General features: G+C 57.7%; 1 protein-coding gene across 1 annotated transcript; it reads left to right on the top strand.

The window, feature by feature from the left end:
- The first annotated feature begins 31 nt into the window (after positions 1 to 31).
- LOC119112066 (protein phosphatase inhibitor 2) lies at positions 32 to 17432 on the top strand. The gene is made up of 5 exons (XM_037236049.1): positions 32 to 168; positions 2077 to 2225; positions 9363 to 9533; positions 12083 to 12177; positions 16072 to 17432. Exons 2-5 carry the CDS (start codon positions 2143 to 2145, stop codon positions 16269 to 16271), a joined length of 549 nt encoding a protein of 182 aa, XP_037091944.1. The 5' UTR covers positions 32 to 168; positions 2077 to 2142; the 3' UTR covers positions 16272 to 17432.
- Positions 17433 to 24359: the final 6927 nt, after the last annotated feature.

The raw sequence follows: 24359 nt of genomic DNA, 5'->3' as shown, positions 1-24359 counted from the left end.
CAGTTTGCGTTAGTGGGTGGTGTTGGGTGTATGTGTGGTGTGCGACCTCGATGGTGTGGTTGTCCGGGATGTAACTAGGAGGATGTGCCGAGGCATTATTGATACAAATTAGATTATGAGAGTGATATCGCTATCAATAAGAATCACTTGGGAGTAGTGTCGTCCGGGGTAAGTGCCAATTCTGGTGTATTTCGGCATTGTCATACTGGCGGACCAGGATCTGAATCCGTTCTCGTGGTTTGTGACTGCGGAAGACACGTAGTATTTAGTTCTCATGGAACGAATGGGGCGTTTTGAATTTAAGTTGGCTTTTTGCTGTTTTCAAACTACGTTTTTCCCCATCGATGTCAACACAAATATCCAGGACCAAAATGCTGCCTTAATAACAATACCACCAGACCAGCCTACAAAAAACACATGCTACGCCAAGCACTAAACATGGCTGACATAGCTTATTACATTGCAGGAACAATTTTGGTGCATGTATTCTAAAGGGAGGTGTCCTGTGTTAGTAGACATCCAATGGACACTGCTAATTTAACTGATTAAAGGCAAATAAAATGCTCCAGGAATGTGTATGTATAAATAGTAATTCCAGATAAAATTATCCCTTAAAATATTTTGCAAACAAAGACAGTTGGAACTGAGAGATCTGGTCAGTAAATGGATATTCTCTCAATTGGCCACCATGTGGTGGCCACATTTCTTTCAGTCATTGGTAAAATACAGCTTTGCAGAACTGTGATAGCATAAACTCTAGCTGATGCAACTGTACCAAAGAAGTGAAGGATTAAAACTTTCTTTACAATTAACCTCATGTGTTTTCTCATGGTAGGTCTGGTGCCAGTTAATTGCTTACCAAAATATGCCATGCTACCATGTTTTTAGATGTTTCTGCTATGATGCTGCTGCAGCTATTCAAGTGGAATGAAAAAATCCTATAAGTTCATCATTGCATGTACCTTGAGCTATGTTCCTCATTGTTTCCAAGTTATTTTGATGACAAGGCTATGTGCAGGTCAGGTACATATGACACTGATAAACACCACAAGCTGTTTTCTATACTCAGTTTTTTAGTAGCCTTTTTCCCTTTATGAAAATAATTAGAATGTTTTAGATGCATTTTAGCATTTTAATAATACAGTGATTTATAAATTGCTGGTTGTCCCTTGTGTATCATTGTACTTTGAAAGCTTTCAGCTTATATTTCAACAGTTACTTACTGCCCCTGGCCTTTTACTAGTTGGCACACATGTCAGTATGGGAATGAGCTGGTCAGGTCTATTGAATATTTACTTTAGAAATGGGTTTGGAGATAAAAGATGACCAGAATATTTAAGCAGTGTCAGGTATTTTTTATCCTGAGAAAGCACATTAAGATATAAACAACTTGACTGAGTGAAACTTGACTGTGGTCTATATATATATATATAATATATATATATATATATATATATATATATAGAAAATAAAGAAGAGTAGATAGTCTATGAAAGCAGCCATGCTAACAGCAAATATAGCTGATCACTGAAACATGCCCACCAAATGCACTGGCAGCTAAACATTTGATTATTTTCATCAAACAATTAGATGCAGTCATGTGCTTGCATACAACACACTGGCAAGCAGTTAGTTTACTATCTCAGATTTTACTCATCAGTGGCCATGCCTGAGTAGAAAGCACAGGGTGTGTTACAACCATCTGCATTTGTGAGGTGCTGGCTACAGCACGTTTTCAGACTGGGGTCCCGTGCTGTTCCACATGTTCAGTGACACAGTGGTGAAATTCTGCAAGATCATGCCTGGGAATCCAAAACAGTTTCTTCTTAGCTTGTTGGGTGTGTGTGTGTGTGTGTGTGTGTTGTGGGGTGTGTGTGTGTGTGTGTGGTGCGTGCGTGCGTGCGTGCGTGTGCGTGCGTGCGTGCGTGCGTGCGTGCGTGCGTGCGTGCGTGCGTGCGTGCGTGCGTGCGTGCATGCGTGTGTGTGTGTGGAAACATCTGCTTTATTGTGAGTTGCTGAGAAAGGATAAGTGTACATTCACACTATTGTTCAGTCATATGTTTTGTGTGTTTTCAGACCTTAGGTGAAGTAGTGGAAGATCTTCAAATCGCAGTTGGTCAGAAGGTGAAATCCAATAAGTGTATGATGGCAGAACAGCTTCAGAAAGCACCAAAGAAAGGAATCTTAAAGAATTCTACCAGCTTTGACAAAAATGAAAGGAAGTCGTAAGTTTTTGTTACTTTGCTCTTTGCCCTCTGCCTGTAAGTGAAAGGCTGAATTGAGTGAATGTGATAAATAGATGGAAAGTTGAGCTTTGGTGTCTCCTAGTGTACATGGTCATGTGGTGACAGGGAGAGGGGGAGGTTGTAATGGCTGAGTGGTTAGTGACAGGGAGAGGGGGAGGTTGTAATGGCTGAGTGGTTAGTGACAGGGAAAGGGGGGAGGTCATAATGGCTGAGTGGTTAGTGGCAGGGAAAGGGGGAGGTCACAATGACTGAGTGGTTAGTGACAAGGAGAGGGGGGGGGGGTTGTAATGGCTGAGTGGCTGGTGACAGGGAGGGGGGAGGTTGTAATGGCTGAGTGGTTAGTGACAGGGAGAGGGGGGAGGTCATAATGGCTGAGAGGTTAGTGGCAGGGAAAGGGGGAGGTCACAATGACTGAGTGGTTAGTGACAAGGAGAGGGGGGGGGGGTTGTAATGGCTGAGTGGCTGGTGACAGGGAGGGGGGAGGTTGTAATGGGTGGGTGGCTAGTGCCCTGGACAATTAATGGGTTACACCATGGTGTAATTTGTGATGTTTCCTTTTATGAACAGGATGGGGAGTAAAGCCAATAGTGACTGCAGCCACATGACAGCTGATTCCTGACTCCACTTACCGCAGTTTTTTGTGTTGATAATCACCTGTTGTTCCTCTTTCAGACATTGATGTAGATCTTGTGGGCGCATTTTGGCAGTGTGGGCATTGTACCCACTGCAGCCACCTGACAGTGGCACTGCCTATACACCATATTACTCCATTCTCCATGCATACTGTCTGCGTTGAGCCCGACAGTCTGGCTTGTGAAGCTGACAGACTGCACCTGCTGTGTTTAATAATATGACATATTGTATGTTGGCACTGAAAACACTCCGGGCTGGCCATGGTCGCGTGTGACCTTCAAACAAGTTCAGTGACGCGTATCTGAACATCGCTTCGGAGTGCTGACGTTGCATCGACTGCCGACAACCGCAGTGCCGTTCAGTGTTAACTCCTGTCAGAGATTGCTGTCTAGCACGCGAAGGCCTGCATTACCATAAGTCCGGGCCGGCTCCGTGTAGGACATGAGGCGGCGCGACACTGGTGCTGGCGCCGGGCGGCGGGGTACAAGAGGGTGTACAGACCAGAGCTCGGCTCAGTGGGGACCTACCTACCACTACAAACGCAGTGCCCCCTGCTCATGGCAGTCATATTCCCTGGCCAATTCTGATTGGGAGACAGTTTGTCCAAATAGCCAGGATGTTGAGGTAGATGTATCACTGTTTTGTGACTTGTCTGTTGATTTTCTGTGAACTAGGGCTGCCGATAGTGTAGCGGTGAGCGCGTCTGCGTCAACCACTGTGCGTCTGGGACGCCAGAGGTACGGGGTGCGATTGCTCGCGGCGCCCGACCTTCCGTAAAGCCCCGATGTGTCGTAAAGCCCCAATGACGACGACTAGCTTTGTGGAGTGAAAGCAGCGGACCGGCTGCAGGCCGGCCACCGATCGGCTGCCGGCCGGCCACGGATCGGCTGCCCTGTTATGGCGGCGCCAGGGTCTGCGGCTTGATTGATGTCCCGGCCATATTGCCGCGCCAATCGCCGGCAGACCTGCAGACCTTTCCTGTGAAAGTGGCTATCAGCAGGATCAGTCCGGAAGCCCTCCCCTCCCCCCCCCCTACGTCCCTTCCAGAGCGTTTTGGGCGCCTGTGGCTGGTGGGCGACTAGTTCACGAGGGTACCGGGGAATCTCACCATTATGGGAAGGTCTGGTAGTTTTGCACCAGCTCCGGTTACATTCGCAATGTCCGGTTTGGCAAAATCGTTATCCTCACGGTTGCTTCGCGTGTCGTCGGCCGCGTCCATGACATTGAACTCGACATGATGGCACTGGCATAGCCGCACTACTATGGGCAGATGGCTGGAGGGTATCAGCGACGCGTCCCAGCGTCCTGTCGTATGCGCACACGCTGCCATTTGTACGTCGTCTTTGGCGAGTTGTGTCGAGTCTGGTCCGTGCTGAGGACGAGCCGGACACGAGCGGGCGGTGGGCCGGGCCGTTGGCCTTCCCTCCGCCGGCCACTGTGTCCGGATACGGCCGCTCGGCCGCCGCCGGGTCGGGAGGCGGCGCGTGGCGCCCCCCCCCCCCCCCCCCCCTGGCGCCTGGTAGTGGCCGGGAACGCCGGGTCGGGACGCGGCGCGGTGGCGGCCCCTCTGGCGCCCTGGTTGTGGCCGGGCCGCCAGGCCGGGACGGCTCCGACTCTCCGCTCACGTTCTCCGTAGTGGTGACGTCACCTGATGATGCTGCTGTGAGTCGTCTGTGGGGCGGCGCGTGGACCAGCTGCCAGCGGCCGTGAAGAGCCGGCCGCCTGCGCCGAGGCGGCCGGCTCTGATGACGCGTGCTCCAGCGCCGGCGCTGTCTGTAAGCTTTCTCTAATTGCGGCAGTCCTGTTTATCCCTGTGGGTCGTTGTTTGGTGTTATTTATAGATGGGCCAGCTTACGTCACGCTCGCCCATCGTCCAGCGCCCGCTCCGACCAACACCGTCATCGGGTGCTGCTGTCACATAGAGCGAGCGGCTTCTCGACGGCAGTCGACGTCTGTCTCCAGCAGACCAAGACGGCGATGGTGGGGCATTGCGACCGCATCATATGGGCCTGGCTCGCCTCGTCACACACTATGTCTGTCCGTCTCCAGCGGGCGTGGCCTCTGTCGCACGCTGTCCCTGTTCACTTTGGGTGGGCGGGTTCGGGATGTCACGCACCGGCTCTGTGTGTGTGTGCCCAGCTGAAGTGGTTACGCCCGTGGTGTCAGATGTTGTCTTGTGCCCTGGGCTGAGACTGACAGGATCCGTGCAGCTCACACTGCCGGTGTTTGCCCGGCGGAAGTGGGCGCCTTCTCTGGCGTTCAGTGCAAGCGGGCGGTGTCCCTGTATCACACGCTGCCGACATGTACCAGGCTGAAGCGGGTCTGTGTCCCTACACTGACGCCGCCGCCGGTCTGGGGCCTCTGTTGCACTCTGGCCGCCGGTGTGGGGCCCGCTGCAGCGACGCGGTCTCGGCGTCGCAGCTGCCTGTGTCGGCTCACCGGAGGCTGATAAGGCCTCTGTCAGGTCTCTGTCCGTGTGCGGCTGACGGGTTGGCCTGTTGAGCTCGGCGCCGGACGTAGCCGCCTGTGCCGGACGGCTGCTGTAGCCGTCTTTGGCCGGACGGCTGCCGTAGCGCCTGTGCCGGACGGCTACTGTAGCCGTCTTTGGCTGGACGGCTGCTGTAGCCGTCTTTGGCCGGACGGCTGCTGTAGCCGTCTTTGGCCGGACGGCTGCTGTAGCCGCCTCTGGTCGGACGGCTGCTGTAGCCGTCTTTGGCCGGACGGCTGCTGTAGCCGCCTCTGGTCGGACGGCCACCGTAGCCGCCTCTGGTCGGACGGCCGCCGTATCCGCCTCTGGCCGGACGGCCGCCGTATCCGCCTCTGGCCGGACGGCGGTCGCTTCCTGCAGCGGACGGCGGCCCGGCGTCTGCGCGTCACTTATCTCTCGGCGTGGCCTGGCCGCAGCTGGGGCTGCAGGAGCCGCTCCGAAGCCAGCTGGGAGGCCTGCTCGGCCCCAGCCAGCCGTCGCCGAACACTCACCGGCTCGGCATGCGGAAAGCTGGTCGGCACTTGGTGTCGGTTGTGTTTTTGCTTAGTCTGACGACTTCATCTGGGCTCAAGGGTGACTCTGCCATGCACGGCGGTTTTCCAGTTTGCGTGAAAATCATACGTTGGAGAATAGCACATATATATATATATATATATATATATATATATATATATATATATATATATATGACGTGTGCCGCGGCGAAACGTGAGAACAGTGCTCACCGATAACATTTTGGCTGATAATAATGACTCTAGGCAATCTTAGTACGGTTTGTTTGTGCCCCATTGGAAGATGCACTTGTCAGGGCGGGTCGAATCAGCCATTTCACTGAGGCGTGGGCGGTTGCGGGCGTTTCTGCACGCGTCGGGCGTAGGCCGCTGTAATCGCGTTGTCCGGACACTCTCCCCATGAACCGGAAGCCCGTCCAATGGCGCGTAATCGGCTAGGTGGTCGCTGTTACGGCGGGCTTCCCCGTCAGGCAGCTCAGCTGGAACTGGGAGCGTGCAAGCCAACGGCCGGGGCGCTGGCGCTGTGCGGACCGACTCATATACGGCCGCTCCACACCCGCCACTTTTCATCGGGTAGCGTTGCGGTACGGTGCGCGGCGGAATGGAACTGAGCGTAACGCTGGAACGAATGAGATTCTCCAGCGCGCCCCACACCGTAGCCTACCTTCGAGGCGGTAGGGTGCAGGTGGAATTCATTCGCGGCAGACGAAAAACAGTCATTTCAATCGACGTTTTCGGCTCATCGCAGGGAACTCTCTGGAACACCCTATTGCCTGTGGTCTCGACTAGTTGCTTTTGGTCCCCGGCGATATTTTGTATTGCGTGATGATGGCTGCTACACTCGTCGTCAGCGGCGTTTCGCCTCGCCTTGCGGCGCTACGCCACGCAGTGTCAAGTGACCAGTGTGTGGCGGCCTTCAAGTCGCAGGAGCGGTCCTTGCCTTCGCTAATACCGTCACAGGGGGTTTTGTTATGAGAAGGACGCAATATTTGTGTTTTGACTGATTGTCGGTTTTTTGCTGCGCGGGTGAGTGAGGAGACGTGCGCTGTCCGTGCTGACGTGTGCCGCCGCGCTTGGTCTGCCGCAGCAGACCGCGGAAGCGGCGATGTCGGGTACAGCGGCGGAGGGTATGGCCCGCTCCAAACTGGGAATAGGGCTTGAGCCTTGAAGTCAACTGCAGCATCAGATCTTTGATTAATACGTTAAGTCTACGTCTGGGAAACCAGAGGTACGGGGTTCGATTTCCCGCGGTGCCCGCCCTTCCTGCCAGGGTGAGAGGCAGGCGACGCCACATAGTCTCAGCAGCTGAGTGCGTCGCAAAGCCCCAATGACATGACACACACAATGCGTTAAGTCTTTCCTTGGGAGGTTTGCCTTTCAGCAACCAACCGATGACTATTCTACTGGGCTAGTTGGAGAAGTTTGATCCCACTGATCTTGATGCACGGGTTGAGTGCTTTTAATCAGCCATCTCTCGATCACACAGCACACCTTCTGATCGGTCATCCGTCCATCACACAGCACGCCTTCTGATCGGTCATCCGTCCATCACACAGCACACCTTCTGATCGGTCATCCGTCCATCACACAGCACACCTTCTGATCGGTCATCCGTCCATCACACAGCACACCTTCTGATCGGTCATCCGTCCATCACACAGCACACCTTCTGATCGGCCATCCGTCCATCACACAGCACACCTTCTGATCGGTCATCCGTCCATCACACAGCACACCTTCTGATCGGCCATCCGTCCATCACACAGCACACCTTCTGATCGGTCATCCGTCCATCACACAGCACACCTTCTGATCGGTCATCTGTCCATCACACAGCACACCTTCTGATCGGACATCAGTCCATCACACAGCACACCTTCTGATCGGTCATCCGTCCATCACACAGCACACCTTCTGATCGGCCATCCGTCCATCACACAGCACACCTTCTGATCGGTCATCCGTCCATCACACAGCACACCTTCTGATCGGTCATCCGTCCATCACACAGGACACATTTTGATCCGTCATCTGTTGATCACACAGCGCACCTTTTGACCGCACATGTTTCCATCACACAGTACACGTTTTGATCGGTCATGTCGATCGCACAGCGCACCTGGCCTTACTACCCGACGACGACTGTCAGTAAGTCACCCTAAGGCATGTACGAGTGGCGGTAATTTGGTGGCCTTCCCCCTCGGAGCAGGCGCTGGCCCTCCCCAGTATTTACCCCGCGTCAGTGACGGCGTGCTGCCGCTCGGTGCTCTCTATCTTCTGGTCTCCCGGCGCCGTGGACCTCCCCCGGCGCCATGGACCTCTCCCGGTGTTGTAGACCTTTCCCGGCGCCATGGACCTCTCCCGGCGCCGTGGACCTCCCCCGGCGCCGTGGACCTCCCCCGGCGCCGTGGACCTCCCCCGGCGCCACGGACCTCTCCCGGCGCCGTGGACCTCTCCCGACGCCGTGGACCTCCCCCGGTGCCGTAGACCTTTCCCGGCGCCGTGGACCTCCCCCGGCGCCGTGGGCCTCTCCGCCCAGACTTGCGATCGACCGGTTGATCGGACGCGGCGCGCCCTACATCCGTGTCGACGGACCGCGGCCGGCCTCGGCGCCCCGACGTCGCGCCCCGCCGGACGCTCGAGAGCGTGCGTTCGGCGAATCGGGCCAATAAATACCGCCGGACAGACTATCTGGTGGTGAGCCGTCACCCCCTTTCCCTCCCCCTCCTCGCCTTCTCCCCTCTGTCACCGGGCTGACACGGCGTCTGTGCGTCACCGGTTAGCGCGACAGTGGGTACAGGGTGTGGGGGGATGACGTAACTGCCGCATCGTGCGACATCATTGCGGTTGGGACCGACACATTAGCACGCATCGATGAATACGGCAAGTGGTTCAGCAATGGGATACCACTACTTCTTCCAGATCACAGCAGCCTGGCCTGTCGGGAGATAACGTTTTGGCCAACTTACTGAGACGTTGATCATAGTCATGCCCGTGACGTATTCAGGAAGGCTGACACATATAATCCGTTCTCTTGTGCTTGAGATATCGTTTTGTTCACGTTTGTGGCGTGTTTACTCCTCTCGTCGTCTGCCTGGCGTCCATACTTGAGACTGTGGATCTGAAGTGGCGTCTGGCTGGACGGTACGTTGTGGGTGACGGGCGGTGAGCGCCGGCCTCTTGTGACGGTAAGCTGTGGGTGACGGGCAGTGAGCGCCGGCCTCTTGTGACGGTAAGCTGTGGGTGACGGGCAGTGAGCGCTGAGCGCCGGCCTCTTGTGACGGTAAGCTGTGGGTGACGGGCAGTGAGCACCGGCCTCTTGTGACGGTAAGCTGTGGGTGACGGGCAGTGAGCGCCGGCCTCTTGTGACGGTAAGCTGTGGGTGACGGGCAGTGAGCGCCGGCCTCTTGTGACGGAAAGCTGTGGGTGACGGGCAGTGAGCGCCGGCCTCTTGTGACGCCCCTCGCCCGGCGCCGCCGCCAGGTCACTCAAGGAGACCAAGTGGGACGAGATGAACATCATCGCCACCTTCCACCCGGCCGACAAGGACTATGGCCACATGAAGATCGAGGAGCCCAAGACGCCGTTCAACTACGTCTGTGCCCAGGAGGACGCGTTGGACGGCGGCGTTGACTCGGACGTGCTCGCGCAGAAGTGAGTCAGCGACGGCCAGGCGGGGCGCCGACCGTCGGCCCGGAGCCGGCTGGCGGTGACCGCTGCGTCGGTACGGTTCGGGGAGCCTGGGAGTGCACAGCTGCTAGCGGGGGCATTCAGAGCGCCGGCCGCCAGCCCGCAGGCGACAGTGGGTGCTGGTGAGGCGGGCAGCGCCCTCGGGTCATCGGACGCCACATTGGCGGCGCCGCCACCCCGCCTGGCACGCCCGGCGGGGCAGGCGTTCGGCGGGAGCTCAGTATGCTTGGCAGGCGGCCCCAAAGGCCTGTTCGTTCCCTGTGCACTGCCCTGGTCATGTCTGCGCTGATGAAGATTCATGTCTCCATTGTCTCTGCGGCAAAGGCAGGCATTCTGAACGCAATGAGAATAGGTCACAAATAGATGAGGGCGTAGCCGAGGTTATTTTGTACTTGTCCGTGGTGGGGTTTTTGCCGTTCCAGTACAGGGGTGGGTCATTATTTTTTCGAAACTAAGACTGAGCATTCCGTTTCGTCTCCGGATATTTAAAAAGCACGCTTGAATGCTGCGTTTCAACATCAAAGTGTCACATAAAATGTCAAACATGCGTTCAGGCGAATGCATGGGGATGGAATGTACGCAATGGTCGCATTGTGCTCCGCATCGCCAGAATACCGGGTGAAGGAGAAACGGCATTGTTGAATGTCGGTGCAGGAAATTGGCTATTTTTTCGCCGCCTCTGACAATGAGTACTGCAGCAAGGTAACATACTCAAATATATGCCGTAAGCGAAGCTCATGCCGTCTAGTCCATCGGTGGAACATTGCGTTTTCACACGAATACCACGAAATATCTCCATATAATGTCATATATATCATAATATATATGGAGAGCGATCCTAGCGATGTAGCGATTCTGTGCATTGTTATTTTTAGGCTGGATCGTATGGGAGACGGGTTACCGGGCAGCGTACCAGCAGCGCGGGTCGGCGTGCCTCCCCTCTCACCGACCGGTTTCAATGGATCGGGCTTATTCGGCATGATCCCCTCGCACGTGTCATATCAAATTGAACTCTGGGATATAGTGTCTGATTGCTCATTACCAATTGGCACCGTGGTTCGTGTCAATGTACGTGCAAGTTCACCGCAGGACCTGGCGCCCTCCTGTGCTGCCGGCGCGGAGCAGCGACGCCGCAACACCTACGCAGCCCCGCTAACAGCGGCAGCAGCAGCAGCTTTCAAGGGTCGCTCCGCCGACCGTCCAAGCTCTGCTCGGCTGTTTAGGCGCATGGCAAATATTGCCAGACGGCTTACAAGGCATCGTCAATGAGGCAACGCCACGTTGAGCTGACTATTTTATGGGCATGCCACGTGGTCCATAATAAAGTCCCTCGTCTAAGTGCCTGGGCTGGTGCAATCAGCCATAACGTTAGAAGGCGTGGCTTTGGCTGATCGTTTCGTACACACATTTGACGGGCCCCATCCACCATGGTTGGCGATTCCGAACGACATGCGGATCGGCAGCCAGAAGCAGAGTTGTACCTGAGCGGCATGACCACGTATGCAGGTATCATTCTAAACTAATCGTCTGTGTGCACGTTATCCAGACTATGTCCCTTAGCAAGGCAACAGCAGCAGGACTACCAAATGCGGGAGCGTTAACGTGGCAGCACCATTAACTCATGCCGATTGGGCAGCCGCACCTTTTCTTGTTGCCGATCGGGCAAAATTGGGCCGACTTTATACCGATTAGGCAGACGCTTTTATGCGTGAATTACAGCCTGAGATTCGACCGGCTGACTAGAGGCAGTGCCGTCGCTTGTCTGCACTGCAGTGCATGCGCCACGCTTTCGCTGATCGCGGACTGCTGCAATGTTGGGAAGTGGTGCTACCATTGCCTAAGCTGCGCCGTGTCGTGGGCTGCGTGAGCGCCGACGATACTGGCCGCTTGTGGCCATGTTATGGCACGTTTTGCTGACGATGTGCCGGCGTCGCGTCACTGATCGCGGCCGCGCTAGCCCCCACTCCGTGGTGGGACGCCGCACCGCCGCCGGCGCTGGCGGGGCTCGCGTGGGGACGCGGGAGGGGCAGGCGCCGCGCGGCTCCGTGTCCAGCGGGCGCACTGACGCGTCCGACCCAGCCCGAGGCTGGCCGTGTCGCGCCGCGCTGGCCGCCACATGCCGCGCGGCCGGCCGGGGTCCAAACACAACAACGAGCGGCGGCCGCGTGTCGCCGGTGAGGGGGCGTCAGGCCGCCGCCCGCCGCCGGCTCGTGCTGACGTGCCGTGCACGAGCGCCGGGCTTGTGACAAGGTGGCGCGGCACCGGGCCTCATCACCGTGCAGAGGTCACGTGCCGCCGTTGGTGCAAGCGGCCGCTCTGCCGAGCCGAGCCCGGCGCGCCAGCCATGGCCGGCCGGCGTCTGTTGACGGGGGCGGCCGGGCTCGATCAACGGACGCCTGCTGCCGGCCGGCGGCATTGTTCAGTCACTGATCCATTGTTGACACTGGCCGGATATTTGGGCCTCGTCGACTGCCGCTGGCTTGGCCTTTGACTGCCGCTGGCTCTGGCTGCAGGATACGACTGGGCGCTGACCAGCTACCCAAGGCCATGGAGCAGGTGGAGGAGGAGAGTGACGAAGATCTGGAGTCGCTCACGGAAGAGGAGAGAGGTAAGCAGCCACTCGTGCGGCAGAAGTGCCGCTCCAGCCGTGCTGGGTGTTGTATAGAGCATGTGCTCTCATGATGCCGTGTATGATTCAGATACGTGGCTTCTTCCTTTGGACAGATTCTTATTATCTCCCGCTGGTTTTCATCTGCGCACCGCCGGCTTATTTCGCTGCCACACCTGTCGTAGCCGGGACGGTCTGCTGGCGCTTCTGCGCCCCTTCCAAGCCGACGTAATTACAAGCTGCGCCTGTCGACGGCAGGCCACTGTGCACGGCCGGCCGGGTCTGTCACGCGAGCGTGTCTGGCTCGATCGGAGCGGCCTGTGGGTGGCGTCCGTGAGCCGGCGGTTACGGCCCCGCCGCGCCGGCCTCTCCGGAGCTAGAGACCGGCCGTCGAATCGATCCTGGCCGCCGCCGCCGCCCGCCGTAAGGTCCAAAGTGGCGCCGGTGGCCGCCGGCTGGCGGACCGCCGCTCCCCCCCCCCCCCCCCCCCCCTCCGCTCCGTGGCGGCGCCGGCAGATGTGGCCAGGCGATATTGGCCGCAGCGTGCTGCACCGCTGGCGCCGGCGGCACGGCCCTGCTAAAGGTGGCGCCGTCCGAGGGCTGTCTGGAGGGGCCCGAAGCGTGCCAGAAGACGGAACGGCATGCAACAGCTGTGGGTATGGGTTTGGACGAGCTGCCTGCGTCTCTCGCTTATCTGCAGCTGGGCTAAATCGAAGATGTCATCGACTGAAGGGCCTTTGAAGGCCTCGCAGCCACCGCACGGCCTGTAACGTGCTCGCACCGCGCAAAACGTGGCCTGTCAGACTGCAGGACAAATTCTGAGAAGGCACGAAACGCCCAGCTTACAATTGACAGGCTTTTTGGGGCGTTTGATCGGTGTGCTTGTGGTCTTGAAGCGCATGCTGGTTATGTCTTATTGGATGTTATCCGGTGTGCGGACGACTTGATCCGTCGGAGCGGCGTCTGCTTTTGACCTGATCCGGCGGAGCGGCGTCTCTTTTGACCTGATCCGGCGGAGCGGCGTCTGCTGTTGTGTTGCTACACTGATCTGTTTCATGGTGTGTGGCGGTGATAAGTGTAGAGTGAGACAGCATTAGTGGGAGGAGCCGTTATTATTGAAAAGACATGCATGGCGCGGATCATGGCGGGGCATGCCATTGCAGCAGCGGCGTATGCTGCAGGATTTTATCGCCGTCATTTCGGACAGCACTGTCGCCCCACGTGTTAGGTGGTATTGTCGGCCTCCATTCACGCTCCACCGAGCCGTAGATGTTGCAGATGGATGCAGAGAACATATGGAATACGACACGCATACACGCAACACCACACCCAACAGCACGCGCGGCGCGCGCCAGCTCACGTCAGACAGTTGTCGCGCGGGTGGCCGGGAGCGGCCTGTGCACCGATGCTTTGACAGTCTGTTACCCGCGCGGCGCCCGAGCATGAGCCAGCGCAAACCAATGCCACATTGTGTGTGCGCACCAGGGCAGAGTAAAACAGGGGCGACCGACCGACCGACCGTGTTGTTGTTCTCATCACTCCCCGGTTGCTGCACAGGTCTCCGCACATCTGGAATCTACGCTCTTTGTCCAGTCAGTTCTGGGATAGATCATGACCAGTGCAGGTTTCCACGCAATCACATCATTAGCGAGCTCCAGACGGCTGCTGGGCCGCTTGGTGAGATGCAATGGCGGACTCAGGCTGTCCCGGCCCTGCCTCGCTGTGCGGAACGGTGCGGCAGGCTCTCCCCGGCTCTGGGAGTCGACAGTGGCCGGCGTGCAGGATCAGACGACTTCCCTCTAGAGCCGGGGTAGTGCTGGGTCCCAGACTTGTGGCTCTCCCCGGCTCTGGGAGTCGACAGTGGCCGGCGTACAGGATCAGACGACTTCCCTCTAGAGCCGGGGCAGCGCTGGGTCTCAGAATTGTGGTTCTCCCCGGCTCTGGGAGTCGACAGTGGCCGGCGTACAGGATCAAACGACTTCCCTCTAGAGCCGGGGGAGTGCTGGGTCCCAGACTTGTGGAGTCATTCGGAAGCTCCTTCACTGTCGCTGTGGCTGTTAATGGGCGTGTTGGTGTGACGTTGGGCCGTCTCGGCCCGGGCACGCCCCCAGCTTCATCTCACCCGGGGGATCCGAGCCATCTCTGGCCCGTCCATCTCGTGCTGTTGGCGCTTAAAAACGGGAGGGCGCATCGAGCTGCTGGTGCGCCTCGACGCTGCAGGCCGGGTGCGAGCGGCTGTGCGGGGCCCGGCAGGTGGGCCCGTCGCCGGCCGGGTGTGAGCAGCCGTGCCGGGCTCGTGAGGTAGGCCCGTCGCCGGGCGGGTGCGAGCGGCTGTGCGGGGCCCGGCAGGTGGGCCCGTCGCCGGCCGGGTGTGAGCGGCCGTGCCGGGCTCGTGAGGTAGGCCCGTCGCCGGGCGGGTGCGAGCGGCTGTGCGGGGCCCGGCAGGTGGGCCCGTCGCAGGGCGGTAGCATCCGTCTCTGGGCGATGCCGACACGCACGCCGCACATGGCGCATGCGCCGGCCCATTCGCTGCACGTCAGCACCATGATACGAGGCTGGCGGCGCGGAAGCCTTCACTTTATCGGACAGGCATCAAGCCGACCGCCCTGCGTATGGCTGATGCGTTGCTTAGTCAAGCGAACGCACTGAGTAGTTTTAAGACGCCTTTTGTACGGGAAGGCAGCTGAGCTTAGTGTGGGGACGGTGACTACGGCTTGCCTGCTAAGCGCTCCTCGTCGCCGCGGAAGGAGTTCGGGCTAATAGACAGGACGGCTCGGGTTACCGCCCGTGGTGAGCTGGTGACACGACTATCTTATCTCCGTCTGCATTATCGACGCTGCCAGCTCCGTATCGGCCGGCCGGATTAGCTGGGTCTGGCTGCCTGTCGCCGAGGCCGGCCATGACGACGGCCCACCTCGCCGCCGCCCTGCGGTGTCGAGCGGCGGCACGGTCTGGTCCGGCCGGCTGGTGCGAGCCGCCGGCTGCCAGCGTCGCTCCCGGCTCCTCGCGCTGGCGAGTATTTAGTGGACGCGTTATGTCCCACCGGCCGTGACAGGCTGCCAGTGGTCGGCGCGGTGTTGTATGAACGGATTCGTCCGTCGTCACTGCCGTGTGGTGCTTGCGTGGCTGGAGCGGCTCCGTGGTGACCGCGCGCCCCAGCGTGTTTGGTGCCTTTTACTCAGAGTGGACCCACTGCGGGTACCGATAGTGTTGCGGTTATGCTTCGCGTCTGGAAAATCGGAGATTCGATTCCCCGCCGTGCCCCCCCCCCCCCCCCCCCCTCTCCCCCTCCCCATACTTTCCAAGGTGAGAGGTGGACGACACAGCAGACGCCTCAGCAGCTGAGTGTGTCGTAGAGCCCCAGTGACGACGACGTCGACGTCGGTGGCGGTGGACTGAAGTTTAGTGATTGGCTAAATTTCCTAAGGTCTGCGAATGAGCCGTTATCGGAAATCGAAGCTGCGCGTCCGCAGCCACCGCTGGGTGGCCGTTCAATCCCTGAGGCTGTGGACGGAGTGGCTGCCGGGGAGGCCGACTATCGTCTGTGACGATGTGCGTCCCGCCGGCTGTGTGTCGCTCACTGGGCCCGGCCGCTGACTGTCGCCGCACTGCTGCCGGGGAGGCCGACTACCGTCTGTGACGATGTGCGTCCCGCCGGCTGTGTGTCGCTCACTGGGCCCGGCCGCTGACTGTCGCCGCACTGCTGCCGAGGAGGCCGGCTGCCGTCTGTGACGATGTGCGCTTCGCCGGCTGTGTGTCGCTCACTGGGCCCGGCCGCTGACTGTCGCCGCACTGCTGCCGGGGAGGCCGACTACCGTCTGTGACGATGTGCGCCCCGCCGGCTGTGTGTCGCTCACTGGGCCCGGCCGCTGACTGTCGCCGCACTGCTGGCAGAAACACGACGGAAGTTCGAGGCCAAGCGTAAGTCGCACTACAACGAGTTCTACGCGGTGAAGCTGGCGCGTCAGCTGATGGAGAAGGACGAGGAGGAGGAGGAGGAGGCGGCGGAAGAGGAGGGCGGCGCCGGACCCTCGTCCGCCCCGGACGAGCCCTCGTCGACGTCCGACGAGCCGGCGGCGCCGTCCAGCTCGTAGGCGCCGTCTGCCGGTCGGGCCGGGACGCCACGCCCCACATTGTGTACCACTTGTTTTGCAAAAGCGCGCGCGCTTTGATGATCCAGTCCTTTGTGATACGGTTTAGCGTACTACGGCGAGGCTGCTGGGTGGCTGTGTGGGGCTGTCGGCCCCGGCCGGCCGGTCAGTCAGTCTAGTCCCATCAGCGGCCGGGTCCACAGCCGAGTAAGTCCTATCCCGCTGTCGGGCCGGCGGGCCGGCGGCGTCCCGCGGGAAGCCCGGGACTGGCGAGATAGTCTGGTCTCGCTGTCAGTCGGACTGACCTGTGCGTCGGCGGGTGACGGCGTGACGCCGGCTGGCCGGCGTGTCGGTGAAGCCAGGCGGCGGGCCCGACTAACCAGGGGACCAGCCCGAGCCCGAGCGTTCCCCGCCGGCCGACCGGCCAGCGCTGGCGTGCGATCTCGTGGCTGGTTGGAGCTGCCCGGCCGCTGGCGGAGCGGGACGGGTCGCTTGTGGCCGTTTCAGACCGGCGCCGCCGCGTGTGACCTGCCGCCCCGGCGCGGCCGGGCCGGAGACCGGGCCGCTCTGCCGGCACACAGCGGCGCACGCGCGCGCGCGCTGACGACTGTTTGTACCGCTCGTGGATGCAGATAAATGTGTGATGAGACCTCGGCGCCCGCGGCCTTGTCAGCGTGCGACGAATCTGCTGATGTGAACGGCGCTTGGAGCCCGCCCGCTCTCCTGCCTTCCCGTCTTAGGACTCTGTTGCATATATCCCACGCGGTATAACGGCAGCGTCCGACTCTGACGCCGTGTCGCCTTCTCTTGATCATTTCCTGTCCCCCGCTCACTCAGGCTGCATCACAGGCTGGAAAGTGCAAATTTGGTGGTCTTATAGCATATTAAAGAATCTTGCTCGACCAGGGTCAACGCGGCTGCTTTGGTGATTGCCACCCGCGATGATGTGCGACTGTGTACAGATATGGACGGTTCGGAGTGTAATGGCTAGAACTGTCGCTGTCAGCACTGGTACTGGCTCATAATTAGTGCGTGCCGTCGCCATGCTGGCTTGCGGGAGGCGATGACGCGGGCCGCCTCGGACTCCGAGAGCTGGCGCGCCTGCTACTGCTGGCTCGATTCCCTCGATTCGGTTCGGTTGTCGTTGCAATAAATGTTCGAATGACCGACCGTCAAGTGTATGTAGTTTGTCGCCTGCGCTCCGCCGCCCTACCAGGCGGACCAACATCATCCGGCGCCGCCTGCACCCCGCCGCCCTACCAGGCGGACCAACATCATCCGGCGTCGCCTGTGCCCCGCCGCCCTACCAGGCGGACCAACATTAGCCGGTGCCGCCGACGGCCTCTGCCTTGGCTGACCAACTGCGCCCCGCCTTCAAACTCGATCATGCTGCAAAACGATCGTGAGACATCACCGGGGTGTACAGCGTCGCCTTCAGTCCGCTTGAGAGCAGAGTTCGCCTGGTGGCTGGGGCTGGTACCGCCGCCGCCTGCCGCGGGTCAGCCGGCAGCCCGGCGCCCTGGGGCTGGTACCGCCGTCGCCTGGGGGACGGGATGCTGGTGACTGGCCACCGCCTGCCGCAGGCTAGCCGGCAGCCCGGCGCCCTGGGGCTGGTACCGCCGTCGCCTGGGGGACGGGATGCTGGGGGCGGGCCGCCGCCTGCTGTGGGTCAGCCGGCAGCCCGGCGCCCTGGGGCTGGTACCGCCGTCGCCTGGGGGACGGGATGCTGGTGACGGGCCGCCGCCTGCCGCAGATCAGCCGACAGCCCGGCGCCCTGGGGCTGGTACCGCCGTCGCCTGGGGGACGGGATGCTGGTGACTGGCCACCGCCTGCCGCAGGCTAGCCGGCAGCCCGGCGCCCTGGGGCTGGTACCGCCGTCGCCTGGGGGACGGGATGCTGGTGACGGGCCGCCGCCTGCCGCAGATCAGCCGACAGCCCGGCGCCCTGGGGCTGGTACCGCCGTCGCCTGGGGGACGGGATGCTGGTGACTGGCCGCCGCCTGCCGCAGGCTAGCCGGCAGCCCGGCGCCCTGGGGCTGGTACCGCCGTCGCCTGGGGGACGGGATGCTGGTGACTGGCCACCGCCTGCCGCAGGCTAGCCGGCAGCCCGGCGCCCTGGGGCTGGTACCGCCGTCGCCTGGGGGACGGGATGCTGGTGACTGGCCGCCGCCTGCCGCAGATCAGCCGGCAGCCCGGCGCCCTGGGGCTGGTACCGCCGTCGCCTGGGGGACGGGATGCTGGTGACGGGCCGCCGCCTGCTGTGGGTCAGCCGGCAGCCTGGCGTCCTGGGGCTGGTACCGCCGTCGCCTGGGGGACGGGATGCTGGGGGCGGGCCGCCGCCTGCTGTGGGTCAGCCGGCAGCCCGGCGCCGGCGATGCGCAGCCAGCATCTGTTGAAGCCGGGTTTCAGAGGCCGTCCGGAGCGCTCAGTGACTCCCGAACAGCCGCAGTAATCGGCAGGCGGAGCGGCGCGGACGGCAACTTCACAGCTGGCGCTCTGCATTTCGTTGATATGTGTTGCAGAAATCTCCCCTTGCCAGGGGCGCAGCCAGAGCCTTGATAAGGGGAATACAGGGTTGATAAATGCTCTCTGATGATCAACCTTCCCCGTGAAAACACCGCGTAGGGGCCACTTGATTTCCAGGGTACGGTGCTGTTCGTATATTATTTCGCTGAAGGTACGGAAAATGTGGCTGTATTTTGAAGTCTAGAAACTGAAGACGCCAGGTGTTAAGTCACTATGTGGAATAAGCTGGCGGTGCTATTCATGTAGCAATGGTTCAGTGGATTTTTATTAAACCGGTAGAACCCGGAGGCCTTGCTTAAGGATGTGAGAAGGGGGGGGGGGCAGTTGGAGCAGCTCGCCCTTCCCCCAACTTGAGGGCCTGTGGAGAATCGGTCCTGGTATGTTCAGGTCCCATTCCGAACGGTAAAGGGATTATGCAAGCCTGTAAGGGTGCATTGTCACTTGTCGAGGGCTCCTTCTGGCCCGTTGAGGCTCCATTCTGACCAACAGAGGAACCATTTTCACCTGCAGAAGGCCAGTTACTGACCGCGGAGAGTCCGTTCCGGCCTGTGGAGGCCCATTCTGATCTATAGACGGTCCATTATTGACCCAGAGAGCCCATACTGACCTGAAGGGGAGCCATTATGGCCTGTAGGGGAGCCTGTGGATGTGGACGGATGGATTCGCTGCGGATGACGTATGGTCTGTAGAGGGCCTGTTTACGTATGACCTAAAGAGGGCCTATTACAACCCGTCGGAGATCCAGAATTGACTGAGGAGGACCAATTTTGACCTATGCAGGACCCAATCTAGCTTGCAGATAGCCCATTTTGACCTGCAGAAGGCCTATTACCGACTGCGAAGCGTTCATTTTGGCATTTGCAGGGCCCATTCGAGTACCATTCTGACCTTTAGAGGATCCAATATTGACCTAAACGGTCTGTTCTAAAGGTGTAGAGGACAAGTTCCGGCCTGTTTACGGCCCATTCTAACCTGTATTGGGCCCATTCTGGTTTATAGAGATCTCACTATCTAGTCTTCGGGGTTTTTTCTGGCATTTCGGATTTGCTCCCTCCCCCCCCCCCCCCCCCCCACTCCCAAACTGAGCATAGTTCGCACGTTCCTGACTTCGACATGATTTTATGGATTCTGCAGATATTGGGGACATCGTGAATCGTGAAAAAAAATCGACATCGTGATTGTAGGCCAATATGGGATAAGCAACGTGTTTTAAGGTGGCTAACCAGCGCATGGTTGTCCGCGAGTGTTGAACCTTCATCCATAATCAATTAGCGAAAAGTCACAGCGAAGGTTTAAACGTGCGCGCTCATAAGTTCAAAACAAAACCTTAGCGTCTGGCGTTGGTAGACTACAGTCTTCGTTGGTCGCGCGGTCTCGACCCGACGACAGCGCTTGGTGGCTGACCCCCCCCCCCCCACACACACACACTTTAGGGTGGGGGCGAGCAGTGTTTACTGCCTCCCCCCGCACTTTTCAGATTAAGATTGCGAATAGCTTAATTTTGCACCACATTAACATACATGCCGATTTGCTTCGCTCACCAGCCGTCTTCTTCAAGATGCGTTATCTTTTTCGTCTGTTATTGACCGTCGCTTAGCGTCACAACCACGGGCTTACGCCCCGCGGCCTATGGGGACTGCAACGCCGGGCGTCAAGGCTGTTGTTGCTATGACTTGCGAGCGCGCATGGTCAAAACCATATTGCATAGTTGTTTTTTATCAGCAATCGGTTCCGACTGAAACTTAAACATTTTAAGACGAACAGGAATTAGCAATGTTAGGACAAATTTGGGGCCCAATTTCATCTACAATCTACGTTCAGGGGGTCTTCAATATCTCTGAAGAACGCAAAAAAAAACATGGAACTGGAGTATATGTGACAGTTATTGGACCACCTGCAGTGATCAGGCATGCTGTCGCGTCAATGATGGTTCCTATGTTGATCCGGGGTCAACTGCGTGGGTCAGAAACCTCCCGTTTCGGGGAGGTGAGTAATATGATAACATATATCCTGCTAACAACCGGGTCGATCAGGAGATCCCGCCCCATGTCGCCAGAATCAGGAGCGGATCCAGGGGGCGTGGGGCTATGGCCCCCCTTGGGCCCAAAGGGGCCCATTGGCTCCGCGGGGCCCCCATAGCCGGACGAACAGGTGGAGTTATTTTAACACAAAACGCAACAAAACTGGGTATCTCTGGACTTTCAGGTGACCGAAACAGTTGTGAACGAGAGCGAAGGGCCTATGATAAATAGAAAAAATCATTTAATGATTGGAAAAGCTGTGAAATTGAAACTTGAGGCCCCATTACACCATCTAGGGGCCCCATGCTGTTTCCGGGGACCTATATGCCCACTTGCAGGATCATTTCGATCGTTAAGGAGCATTCTATGTTGCCCTTAATTTCTTTGCATTTGCTAGGAGGACCCTGCGCTGTTGTTGGGGCCCTTTCTGTTAGCGTGACGGGGCACTCTTGTCGATCACGGGCCCTTCCACGGATTCTTTCCATTCGCCAGAAAGGCTCTGTGAGCTACAGCCGGGGTATTCTCAGTTGCTCGGGGGCCCTTTACGTGGATCCCGGTTAACCTACCGACATACGCGATTGCCCATACATTGGTCTAAGGCGTTTCCAGTTTTCCGTCACATGCTTAGGGCCCTGCACTTTTGTCGAGGGCCCATCTGATGGCCTGCTTGGGCGCACTCAGTCGTTCGAGGACCCTCCACACTGGGTATTGGACACTTCTTTTCTGAATGGTGGGCCCTACACTTTTGTGGGGAGGTCTATCTGATAAACTGCTCGGGCACATTCGATCGTTCGAGGGCCCTCTGGCGCACTCAATTATTCGCTGCCCTCTGCCTCGTGTCGTGGGTATTCCATATTTGAGCGGAAGGCCCTACGCTCTTGCCGGGACCCCATCTGTAAACCTGCTCGGGCACGCTTGAATATCCGGGGGCCCTCCACATTGTGTCTTGGGTACTTATCTGAATGGAGGGCCCTACGCACTTGTCTGGGGGCCCATCTGTTTGATTCCTCGGCTACACTGGATTGTCCGGGGCCCCTGTTTATTGGGTATTGGCGTTTGAATTTAAGGCACTACACTCCCTTTCGGGTCATCTGATAACCTACTCGGGTACCCTCCATCTTTCGGGGGACCTCCGCGCTAGGTTTTGGGTACTTCGTATTTGAATGAGAGGCCCCGCGCTTTTGTTGGGCCCCTTCTAATAACCTGCTCGGGCACATTCCATCGTTCGATGGACCATTTATACAGGGTCTTGGGTGCTTTCCGTTTGAATGGAGGGCCTTCCGCTCTTGTTGGGAGCCCTATCTGTTAACCTGCTCTGGCACATCCGATTATTCGGGGGCTCTTTTCGTCGGATCTTGGGTGCTTCCTGTTTAAATGGAGGGCCCTACGCTCTTGACTGGGACCCTTTGTTTCGACCTGCTCGGGCACACTCGATCGTTGGGAGGCCTACATATTTCGTCCTTAGTATTTCTTATTTTAATGGATGACACTATGTTCTTGTGTGTGAAGCGTTCATATTGGCCAAGGTACAGAATGTCCAAACGTACAGAATGTCCGAAGTACACAATGTCCAAATTGCAGAATGTCCAAGGCACAGAATGTCCAAAGTACACAATGTCCGAGATGAGAAAAAACTTCCAGAATGGCGCAGGGTGGAAGGGGTCCGTTTCATAATGCCCAATGTACAGAATGTCCAAGGTACAGAATGTCCAAAGTACAGAATGTCCAATGTACGTATTGTCCAAGGAACAGAATGTCCAAGAACCAGAACTCCCAAAATAGTTCTTGGAGCGGCCACCAGGGTGTGAATAATCGCCATTATTGGTAGGCAGTGTTGCTCCGCCCAGCGTCGGCCGAGCGCATACAGTCGATGCCAGTGCGAACACCACAAGCATGCGGTCGGGGGGTCGCATAGCAACGGATTCATTTCCCACGCCGGTGCAGAGATGGTGTCGGATGCTGTTGGTCGGCGAGGCCGCGCTCGACTTGCAAGTGATCGTTGAGTACGAGACAAGTACTGTGGAGTGGGGCGTTGGACACGCGCGGAGCTGCTGTGAAAGTGTCGCAGCATTGCCCTTATTGTGCATGGAACTTGTTCTGTGGTTGACCGGGGGCGTGTTCGCTGTTTGGCCATAGCTTTATGCAACTAGAACCTCTTGCTGCAACTGCTTTTTATTTTTTAGCGATCGCTGTCACGTTTTCACCACAATTAGCCTACAGCGTCCGGAGGAGTAAGCCTTGCAAAAAATGGAAAAGTATGGGTATCAATAATTTATGCTTGCTATCGGGTTAATAGCCTGTTTCTGATCATTTATCACTAGGATTAGGTCAAAGATGTAACATATTACAAAGTACGCTGCATTACAAACCATAAGATATGGTTCAATGAATAGCCATTTATGGTCAAGATACTGGACATGGTACCATTTAGAACAATTAGCTGGTGCATCAACAGATTGGTGGAGACTTTTCATTGATGTGGATTCCCCACATCAATTTATTGGGTCTGTCAGGGGCCGTGCCAGGAGATATAGGTTGAGGAAAGGCTTTTCCAGAGGACTTCCTGAACAACATGAGGTCTCCTTTCAGAGGGGGGGGGGGGCTTCCAGGCCTGGTCCTTTTGAAGCGGGCACCGAGGCAAGTGACATGTGAGTCCCCATTGAACTGGATCATGCATTAATATTCATGTAAATCAATGTCGGCAAGAAGAAGAACAGAATAGGGAAGTGCGTAAATGTCAAGCTGTGTCGAAGTCTGGTTTCAGTGCAGAGACGTGACACCGAACAAGTCGTGAACTAGTAACCCTGAATGGGGGCCCAAACGCATAAAAATACGTGCAAATTGTCAAAACATGGCTGTTGTCCTCTACGGCTGTCTATTCACTCCCCCGAGCCAGTAACTCATAAAGCAACGAAACAATGTCGCCGTTGACGAAGCAGCAACGGTGAGCTTATCTCCCGAGCTGGGAAAGATGAGGGTCAAAAAAACTATGTTCGGAAGGCTCAATGCCCGGGAAATCTATGCGTGGAATACCCACACTCGGATTGCTCACGCTCAGGAGACTTCGGAAGAACCATCTACTCCCCCAGATGAAACTCTAAGAGGAAATGGGGCAAACAGCGAATGTGGAGCGCTGAGGGCGAATAACAGGGGGACTCAAACCTACCCACACCGTCACACGTGGGCTGGGTAGCACGCACTAACTGATTGAGCTATGGCGGCGTTTCTGCCACTGAAAGTCCCACCAGTCCAATAGGAGGCACTGATTAACAAGCCATGAGATCCCGCTGGCCTGAGAGGTGGCCGTGCTTAGTTTCATGTATCTTGGAAGTTAGTCTGTAAAATGGGCGAAATCTGAGGACAACTTCGGTTTTTTAGATATGATCTCCCTACAAGGCAAGTCGGTGACACTGCCTCTGTTTATCGCATGAGAGCAAACTCAGAAATCTATCACTCGTTGAAAGAAAAAGGCAACGCTTACACGTGTGCTAGCCGTTAATGTTTAAAACAGTGCCGTAACACACACACGCGCGCACACACACATG

Source organism: Pollicipes pollicipes, unplaced genomic scaffold (assembly GCF_011947565.3).
Source record: "Pollicipes pollicipes isolate AB1234 unplaced genomic scaffold, Ppol_2.1 Scaffold_7261;HRSCAF=8764_pilon_pilon_pilon, whole genome shotgun sequence".
In the NCBI taxonomy this organism is placed as follows: Eukaryota; Metazoa; Arthropoda; class Thecostraca; order Pollicipedomorpha; family Pollicipedidae; genus Pollicipes; species Pollicipes pollicipes.
This window is presented reverse-complemented; position numbering and strand designations above follow the sequence as displayed.

What these genes read in the sequence shown, in the direction of transcription:
- LOC119112066 (XM_037236049.1), top strand. Translation starts at nt 2,143, where the DNA reads ATGATGGCAGAACAGCTTCAGAAAGCACCAAAGAAAGGAATCTTAAAG. An exon ending in GACAAAAATGAAAGGAAGTC is followed by an intron (nt 2,226 to 9,362) that starts GTAAGTTTTTGT and finishes CGCCGCCGCCAG; the next exon opens with GTCACTCAAGGAGACCAAGT. An exon ending in TCGGACGTGCTCGCGCAGAA is followed by an intron (nt 9,534 to 12,082) that starts GTGAGTCAGCGA and finishes CTCTGGCTGCAG; the next exon opens with GATACGACTGGGCGCTGACC.